General features: G+C 32.2%; 1 protein-coding gene across 1 annotated transcript; it reads right to left on the reverse strand.

Annotated features, from left to right (window-relative positions):
- Positions 1-26: 26 nt before the first annotated feature.
- LOC118073203 (paired mesoderm homeobox protein 2-like) lies at positions 27-3,334 on the reverse strand. The gene is made up of 3 exons (XM_035093558.1): positions 2,278-3,334; positions 1,498-1,670; positions 27-485 (listed from the first exon to the last, which is right to left on the reverse strand). Exons 1-3 carry the CDS (start codon positions 2,399-2,401, stop codon positions 78-80), a joined length of 705 nt encoding a protein of 234 aa, XP_034949449.1. The 5' UTR covers positions 2,402-3,334; the 3' UTR covers positions 27-77.
- Positions 3,335-10,760: the final 7,426 nt, after the last annotated feature.

Raw genomic sequence — 10,760 nt, forward strand, 5'->3', positions numbered from 1 at the left:
ATATCTTTGGTATCTCTATACTTGATGTATAATTAAGGCACTTTTTCGACTTAAAAAGAATTTTAGATTATTTTTAATCACATACTGGCATGCATAGCGGAATAAGCAGCTCCATAAGGATGACTTCTCAATCTAAGGGCACTTAAACTATTCATTGCAGCTCCATCAATACCCCCGTGTACTTCAGACTGGTGATATGATGGAAAACTAACATTACTGAGATTACTATTAACATATCCATGACAATTTGCTGTAGTTTGTATTGCAGCATAATGTTGAGATGATCTCCAATAATCGCTGTAAGAATATTGTGAAACTTGGGATGGAGATTGTAGAGACTCGGATGATGTTTCGTGAGTATGTGCTATCCTGATAGGTCGTAGTGGCAGTGTTGTTTCAATTTCTCGAGTAGGCACTGCACCACGATTTAATGCTGAACTCCTTTCATTTCGCCGAAACTTTGCTCGTCGATTTTGAAACCAGACCTATTAAGAAAAAATACACAATGTTTTATTATTCATTTAAAAGCTAATAAAAATTGAAACTACATTTATTAGAGTACAAATTGTTGCTCTAAAGTAGTAAATAAAGATATTGAGCAAAGAATTGGCTATAAAAATAAAAGAATGAACATGATAGTAGTGTAGGCAAATTTTTTTTATGAAAAGAAAGGAAGTAGAAACGGATACGACCGGAGACGGGACAGCGTGACGGCTCCTGGCAGACGTACAAGTAAAGTCTGAGAGACGCTTGAGAAACGGTGAGATGGCAGTTGAAACTAAGCTAAAGGAGAAGCCGAAGAGAGATGACGTGAAGAAAGCGAAGAGGGGTAAAGCCAGAAGAATAACCACACACGTGCTGGACTCGACACGCTATGAAAGCATGTGCTTTCTGGAGAGCTACTGATGCCGACGAGCTAATCATAGCTGTTTGCCTGACAACCTGTCTCCTCCGATTTTCTGCCTAACTGTCCGCGACCTCCGAATCTTTCGCCATAAGCTTACGACATAACACGACGACGTGTCATGCTTAAACGCAAACCATTTCTTACGATGTAAGCTTCAAAGTTTTTTTTTTATATTTAGTTTTCGTGTCTTCATTCGTTTTATTCCATGAAATACGAGATTTGAAAATTTTCTATGTATTTTTGAGTTCAACAATTTATCAGTTAATGACACAATATTAAGCTTGATGATAGCACTGATGAGTAATTTTTTATTTGTGTTAAATATTCAGTAATTTCAATCATTAAAGAGTTAATTCTAGAGTACAGAACATTTTAAAATGATTAAACATAAAACTTTATCAGCTGAAATTATATAATAATCAACAGAAGTCATGATATACTGACCAATACTTAACTACGTTTAAAGTAGCTAATTAAGTAACAATTAATTCAACGTAATTAGCTTTATTATATCCTATAAAATGTATGATGATAAAACAATGAACATTATGTGGGTTAAAACTGCAATCTAGATGTGAATTTTTTGTTACCTGCACTCTGGCTTCAGATAAAGAGACTCTTGTTGCAAGCTCTTCTCTTACGAAAGCATCAGGGTAATGTGTCCTCTCAAAAACTCTTTCAAGAGCTGCAAGTTGTTGAGCTGAGAATGTTGTCCTGCTTCTTCTTGGTCTTCTTCCTCCATTAGATGTAGATTCATTGCAATCTAAAAAATCAAACAGATTGGTTAGGATATTTATTTTTAAATTAAGAAATATGATGGAAGTAAAATAATATAAAATAAATATAAAAATAGAATGGGAAAAAAATATTATAGTTGAATGGATTTAGTTAGTATTGGTGTATATGTAGTATGTATGAGAGGCGAGAACACTCGACGCGCCGACTGGATCAAGTCAAGCGCAAAAAGGATCTCGATTCTTGATGCGGTGGTGCGATATTCCCTCAGCATAGGACAGACATATAATTCTTCAATGAACCCACTGTACTTGGGTAATCATCAAAGCGGTATAATCAAAGCAGCATGACGTTCATGAAACGCGCCATTACGATTAAATCAAACGCTTTGGCGTCTTTTCACTAAATGCATCATTTGTCAAATTCGTATTTATATTTACTTTACGTTAAATCATGTAATCCTTTTCTTAATCAAATTAATTTATCATTTAATTGATCAATGAATGATCACTTGGAAATGTTGTTAGAAAAGTAAGAAGTGTATTTCAATCACCAACTTGTCGAGTTTGGTCATATTTGGTTGCTAAAAAAAAATTTATTGGTCATAAGATATTTAAATAGATCAACATACATACCTAGAGAATGATTTGTGGTTGATAGAAGCCTCGAAACAGTAAAATCTTGGGGGATATGAGAATTAGCAACTTGAGATATGATAATTGATTCATTAACTGGATCCTCGCTTTCTGAAGTTAACATATTTTTTTGATGGATGTTTCTTCACATTTAATTGAATAACTGGGATACTTTAAACTATAAATCACTTGGATAATTGGTTAATTTAATGATACAGTTGATGATAAATTGTAGCAAAATAATTTGAAAACTTAACACAATGTATTACTTTATTTTTCCTTTAAGACTAATAAATAGAATGTTTCTGATAAATAGTCATTGAAAATATAGAATATACTTTCGACACGTGTACTGTGCGCTGTTTTACTTTCCACTTCTCTTACTACCTGTTATCTTTTGCTTCTTTTTCTTATGTAAAACCACTAATATAGCTCGTGTTCCCAACCAATTATAATTAATTATATATAAACGCAAATAATTCGTAATGTCATGCGAACATTTTTTTTTCATTTTTTTCTTTTTTTCAAATGAATATCTATTATAATTGAAGCACATACAGGAACACTGTCACCAGTTGAAATGAATTTAAATTAAATTATTCCTTAGTCGACGTGTCGTGTTTTATATCCATATCTAATTTGTACTCGAAGACTAATCAAATAATGTAAATTATGAATTTTGTCCAACACAAAATTAAACAGTAAAAGAAGAGAATATAAGGAAGACTTTGACGGGGGTAAATGAAAGTGTTAATTGGTAGAGGTAGATGGAAGAGTAACTGGGAAATTAATCTTTCTGAATAATTTGAAAGCTGTATGTGTATAGAGAGGCAAGATGCCAACTGACTTTGCGAGTTAAGACGTACTTAAAGGTCTACATCTCCTCCCTCTAAATCTCTTTCATTCCATCTCTTTTCCTCAACTCCTTCCTTTTATCTCTTCTCTTCTCACATGTTGATACATTATCCTTCTCTTCTCTTGCCTCGGTCTTCATTACTTCTCTAATGCTACTTGACGAAAGAAATAGAATTATTTGAGAGTAGGTGGAGATTTCTAAGCTCCACCCTTATCTCCTGGTCATTGGTGAACAACATGATTTAATTTTTTATTCAATCAAGTGAAAATATTCCATATCATATCAATAATAACCAATGTCCTCCTGGAATACTCCATTTTTTTTTATTTGATGAGATTTTTCCTCTTTATTTCCCTTTTTTATGCATTCTGAAAACAAAAATTAAAAATAATGAATGTTTTTCCTTCGTGGATTGCAATGGTTCAATCTAATATTAAAAATTATGTCAATATTAAGTTGATAAACACAATCGATAATCTAATCAACATAACTGATTTAGAGTTAACAGATCTCAAATACAATTTGGAAAGTAATGAGTCAGCAGATGCGATTTAGTTGAAGTCGAAGCTTAGTTACGACACACCGACGATGCAGTGACAATAAAACGGTTTGAAATAATAGAGAGAAAAAGAAAAATAAAGAGATAAATGCAAACGTCGCGACGTCTTGACGTGGACACGTCGTGACGCCCACAGAGAATTATTAGGCGGGACTGCAATTGCTACAAAATTCCTTTTTTTCAAATCTCAACACCAGTCACTATTTTTTTATTTTTCATGTTTACACTTTAGCTCATTTTTCATGAATCACAACTCCATGAGTAATTGAAGCCACGAAAAAAAAATCTGGTAAGAACATTTCTTATTTCGTCAGCTAATTTATCCACATTTCTTTTTAATTGGATGGAAACCAACATCTTGCTCCTTATATACCTAATGACATCATTTTTTCAATTTAAAAAATATATACATTCTTTACTGAACTATTTTTCATTTAAATTTACTGACCTTTAAATAAATAATAAATAAATAGAATTTTTTACTGCATAGTTGGAATTAAATAAAGACATTTTTTGTAGATTAAAATGTCCTAGTATGATCTTAGATCAGTTCATTTTCTTAAACTGACCTCTATTGCCGTAACAGAATTTTATACCCGTGTACCTAGGGGATGTAGCTATCAAGGTAAAACGAAACCGCAGATGTGGTCATCGAGGGTCTAATGCTGTCCAACATCATTGAGTCACACATCTTGAAAAAAAAAAAAATTTAAAAGGGGAGTGTCAGAAAGGAAAATCGTTTGAACACTCTTACCGTGAATAATCTATAATAGAGAAGACTAGTTAGAGAGTGATTTAAACTAAAATCACTCCAGAGAGAACAATTTTGTTTGGTTGGTAAAAATCTGAACAGAAGATGGCAAGACGTCGTTTGATTCTAACATGTTTATGACCCTTACAGATCCTTTGAGAATTATCGAGGGTTTCTACTCGCACAATAAGGACTAAATTTTCATCCCAAATCTATAACAGTCAGTAACGATTTATTTTACAACCTATTTAAAAAAATAAACCAAATAATCATTGTCATAAAAATAATTATTAAATATTATTAAACAAATGTCTATTCAAGTTTAACTTACTTTGTATTTTTGGAGCTCATCTTTCTTTGAGGTGGGTCATTTTTAATTTACTTTTTGCTGTTATTTAACACTCCATTCAACCAATTATAAGATTCATGCGTCATCTCCGCTAATTAACCCTAGGGAAAATAGTAATCCAAAACTACGTGTTCACTGATGCTCCCTCATTCGGTCTTTTCTTTATACTCTATTTCTAACCTATCACGTTTCGCCATCCTTCTTACATTGATACAGATGACGTTCTGCAGATCATGTCATACATCATTTTTTTTCTCTCTATCAAGTTCTTAATAACTCAATATCGTTTTTTTACCATCATGATAAATTCATGGCATGTTGTAAAGTTTTTTTATTGTTTGTTACAAGGGTGGTAGAGGTTACCAAGTAAACGATTTTTTTTTAAATTACAAAAATATATGAAACAATAATTCCAATGAATATCGAGTTGAATTTCCGGTTAAAGAACTCATTAGCTGTATTCAAATCTACAGAAAAAAATACAAACAAGTAAATAATACAGTGGAACCAAATGTCAATGGCAAATGACAGTTAGTAAATTGAACATGATATTCATGTGGGTAACTCACGAAAAAAGGTCATTAATAATAACCTGTTATCAATTACATATGAATAAAAATTATACGAAAAACAGTATAACCTATAAGCGTAATATGCGCACACACATATGGGGCGTTAAAAATCGTAACGGGTGCCGATATCATTCTCCGACTTGGGGGTGAGTTCATATAGAAAGACAAGAAAATTACAATGGTCTATATTACGGACACACATCAAGCTAGTCAGCTGGCAAAAGGCGTGACTTAGATCAGCTCCTGTTGGCCCTCACGCGCAACCGTAAAACTTATACGCATAATTTTACGCTCACCATACATTTATATTATTCGAATACTCTTGAAACCTGTCGCCAGTTCGAACCAACTGACATGATGTCAATGTCAATTAAAGTGACGTTTGGTATATTTTCCATTTTCACTCCATAATACTCTGTTCCAGATACTTATCAGTCCATAATTTATCAGAAATTGTTTATCGTTAAATTTTAATGTGCAAATGTTGAAAAATATTTTTAAATTATTTCTATGAAGTCCCAGATGACGAGTGGCTATTGAATAAATTGTTTTAACCGTTAGAAAAAATTGAATAATCAAATTCCAAAAAAATAATTTGACACAATTGAATGCTAAATCTAATAGTATTTTTCATCAAAAATAATTCAGCATACAAAAGATGCTGAATTTAAATTAGCTTTGACCACTTATTATTATTATACATTAAAGTAACAATCATTTAAATGTGCAGACCTTAATCAATGTGGTTTGATTGATTTAGCATGAATAGAAGTCTGCAATAATAAACTTAAATACAAGTCTGTAACCATAAAGTAAAGAAAAGCCAAGGGGGTAAAATGATATCTTTGATAGACCTTTTGAAGACCAATGCTTTTATTCTACCTTTCTCCTTCTTTGCTGGGGTGAAAATAACACCCCCGTTAACAGAGCATGACCCCTGCCTTATTCTATTTCCATCTTTCTTATCTCCGCCCTATACCCCTTCTGATCTCACCTACACATGCAGCAGTTACAAAAAACATTATGTATTCATGGTATTCCATCAGCATTCTTAATGTTCATCCACACTTATTCCTCTATTTCCTATCATTTCTTATTCATTTTCACCTTGGTACGATGCACTTCTTGCATAAATATTCTCCTAGGGGGTGCATCCTAAATGGCTTCCGTCACGCTTTTAATTTTTGTTATTCAATTTCTGCATTCTAATACACTTTATTTTAGTGCTTTATCTTCATTATAACACCTGGTGTTGGATATCTGCTGTTGGTCAGTGAAAAATAACAGTTATAAAACATAGAAGATTCTTAATAAACTCATCATTTTTTTTTATTCTAGATCCTCTGCTGTTTGTAAGATTAATTATTTATTGGGGTTCAAAATAACTGATATTATTCAACAAATTTTTTATACTCAACAATAGAAATACTTGGAATTGATGAAGTCAACGTTGCAGTTGGAAGTCAGTCATGCTTAGTTTATCTAGACATTTTTATTTATAATGTAAATTATCTATTGGAAATGATGCCATGTTTACTATCAGTCTCTCTTGACCTAATAGCCTAGAGTTTACACAAATTGATTAATCATCAACGATTCTATTCTCATATTTAAATGATGGATAGGACCAAATGGCGATTTTAGGATTAAGGTATTGTATATCAGTTAAACTGCTACTGCTCCAAAGACCACCCGTGGACTATTGGTATTTATCTTTCAGGTGTTGAGGGTGATTTTAGCATCAACTTCTGTCTATCTCCGTACTCTATTGTTTCCACCCTCTTTGACTTTCTGTCAAAATTTTTTGATCGGAAGTCTTCTGGTCATCCGGTATCTGAATGTAAATTCATCTGATGACCATCTGGTTAACTTATTGATAATGACACATTAAAATCTGATGATTTATTAATTTTTACATGTCATTTCAATGATCTGGACAGTACGGAATTAGAATATCTACCTTTATTTTAGTAACGGAAGCAAAAGTAATACTTATTCTCGATGTCTACACGTTATGTCTCATGAGAGCCACAAAAGAAACATGAGTAGTGTCTGTCTTACTTACATACTGTCACACTTAGTTACTAACCACCACGACAAATTTTCAACACGTGCACATTGGTATGTATCTCATAAAAGAAGACTATAAGATGATCCACTTCTTTTCCAAAATTAAGCTACTTGTTGTGCTGTGTCTCTAGAGGTATTTATAAAATAATCAGGACAATGTATCCTACCATTATTATCATTTTATATTCTCATTGAAATTATTTTATACATTTTTAAAAAAATACCATTCTTTTCAGGAATAAAATGCTGCTCAAATGTATAACATCCTTCTGTCATACTCTCGTTTTTTATGACGTCAATCTTTCTGGATTAATATTATTAAAGGACAATATGACCATTGGTCAGTGATGGTAGTTCAATTATGTCCAATACTTCCACCATATGTCTCATTTGATGAATTTTAATTCAAATCTATCGGTCACTTCTGACAATTTGATCAGCAGTCTGAAAAATATCAACCCTTTTAAATAATGACTAACAAAAGATAAAAATTAATGGAATAAATTTGGGCTTTCACACTAGAAATAAATCGTTGAGATATTTTTTAAAGAGTTCATGAGTCTTTTATGTTATTCCGAAAGCAATGATTGCTCCTGCTAGTGGAATATAATTATTTAAACATCAAGCAAAATTTGATAATGATGAAATAATGTTGCCAGGAATTTAATTATATATGTGAATGAATTTAAATTTACCAGGGGGGGCTGAAATATTTTAGGGTTAAAAGGAAGGTTTCGAGACATTCAGACAACATGGCCAAAGTTCAATAACATAGCTATATTAAAATTGGCTTATCAGTTGATCAATCTAAGGCGTTGTGTGTTATATTAATCATTGAGACAGGAAATGATTGGTAGGTACAACACGTGCAATTCATGCTTTATATGTACGATTGAGGGCTGATTATAGTAAAAGGGTTGGAAAAAATGAATCAGATCAGTGCCACCTGCCCTATCATACGTACATTTTTATACAAGAAAGTCTTTTATATGATATATAAATGAATTTGTAATTTTTATTAGTATGTTATTCATTTGATAATATTTTACAGAAACCACAACCAGGCAGATGGTAGAGGTATTTTGTTTTAGTGGCATTTTATTCACCGAAAAAAGAATCAATATCACAACTAAAGTAACTCACGAGCTGTAGAACAGGTAAATCAAGACTTGGCCACTATTTAAAATGTATATACCTTGATTTTCAAGGTCATAGTTCGAATGTGAGTAAGAACAAAAAGTCTAAACATTATAAAGAACGAGTACATAGAATGAATAAGATGGCAGAAATGTCAATTTGACAGACGTGAGAACCTGCCTAAAGCCATCATTCTTCTCATGAAGCATCAATAAAGACCAAAGAAATTTGCATGAAAAATTCTAAAAGTTGTTCTAAAAAGAATGAAGGGAAACAAATATTCTGCTATGAGCATATGATATTTTTTGTTGGATTTTAACAATAGTTGCTCTAGGGTTCAGAGAATCTATTACTGAAGAATAAGAAAGTAGCATTGATATTCTAACAATAATTAAATTAATTTAAAAAAATTGAAATACATTGTATCTATTAACTAGTTCAATTCATCAATTGATAATGATAAAAAATGAACCAAAATTATTATTGGTGACACGTGGCGAGTACTTACATGATCATTATGATGGCATATGCACATGAAAGTACACAATGCTAAACAAATGGAAAGTCATGTAGTGGAATACAGGGACGTATGTTACTGGATATAATTTTCATTTTATAAAATAGATGAATATCAGTTGATCTCGTGCTTATCCATCTGCATATGTGGCTCGTGCGAGCTACCCTGTCACCTCAATTGTCACTAATGATTTTTTTATCATTTTCCAACACCTATTGTCAACCGTTAAAACTCTGTTAAATATGTTAGCACATAAAGTGACAATTATAGATCTAAAATGAGTATAATTGGTTGGAATTAGTGAAAGATAATTATCCAGAATTAATTCAGTTGGTGAACGTTAAATGTTTGATGTTAAAAAAAGTCATTTCATTAACGGACAAGTCTATGATGCGGGGCCTGATGAAAATGATGATGAAGGTAATAGTTAATACCTAGTTTGAATACATGAAATGTGCAAGGAATATTGAATTGTAGGTACCAATGTTGCGGTAAGCCAATAGATGGTCTCTATCTTGATGAAAGTATGCTGCATGTGAATATGTATAGCCAAGCAAAGGTAATATGGGGGTGCACATTAGAATGAAAGATGCAGCTGTCCCGTATACAGACGATGGTATACTGCACCAAGTAAATGTTCCAATAACGACAATAACAGAAATCTTGGTTTCCTCTGCATATATCAATCTTCTATGTTCGTTTACTTATTGCATTGGACAAACACTATTTCCATGAAAATAAAAATATTTACTTACGTAACTGAAGTGAAATATTTATATGACGTGTGCTGCAGGAGAATGCATTCTGCGGTAAGAGAAAATGTCCAGCTCAAAGAGGGCTCTTTGATAAACTACAATAAAAATTTTATCCTAAGTATACAAAAAATTGCTAATGGCTTTCAAAAAGTCTTTTCTACCTCAATAACGACTGGAATATATGAAAAAAAATTACCTCTGCACAGGAAAAAAAAACATCTTTGCACATATTTATTTTTAAGATATGAAAATATTTCAATTTGATACACTGATGAGCTTTGGATCCTCATTTTTTTCTTCCATTCATGATGAAAAATATTAAAAAATATCAATAATTCATAATCTTGGAAAATCCAGCTGGGTTTGTCATATCTGGCAGTTTAAGTCTTCAAGAAAATAAGTTTCTTTACGTTGGAATAAGTCAAGGCAAAAGATCAAGAGTTTAGTTTTTATGATGAAAACAGGAAAAAATGAATCAATTGATACAGAACATTTTTTTGGATGGATTTAATTCAGGTGTTGGCGGATAATATGACATGATGAAAAGCTTGAAAACATCCTACACAAAGATGGTTTTGACGTCCTAAATGTCCACAAAAGCATCCATCATCGATTTAGAGTAGATACTTCTTTCTAGCCATAAAACTGAAAGATGAAAGAATCAGGGCGCCTGAAGCTGCAATACCTGAAGCAAGATGCACACAATGGCTCAGTGCATTTTTAAAGTGTGTAGGAGATGTGGCAAGATGAGTGTATTATTGTAGTGAATAGAAAATATGGGAACTATAGCAAAGAAGCCGGAAAATAAGAAGATTATTTCAACGATGAAGTATGAATATCGATTTTGCGGTGAAAAGCCATCTGTCACTAAAGAGTCCACTAAATGGTTTCAATGTATCCTGACGAATGTATATCTT

This window comes from Chelonus insularis, unplaced genomic scaffold (assembly GCF_013357705.1).
Source record: "Chelonus insularis isolate UGA/USDA-ARS -01 unplaced genomic scaffold, ASM1335770v1 contig_131_pilon, whole genome shotgun sequence".
NCBI lineage: Eukaryota > Metazoa > Arthropoda > Insecta > Hymenoptera > Braconidae > Chelonus > Chelonus insularis.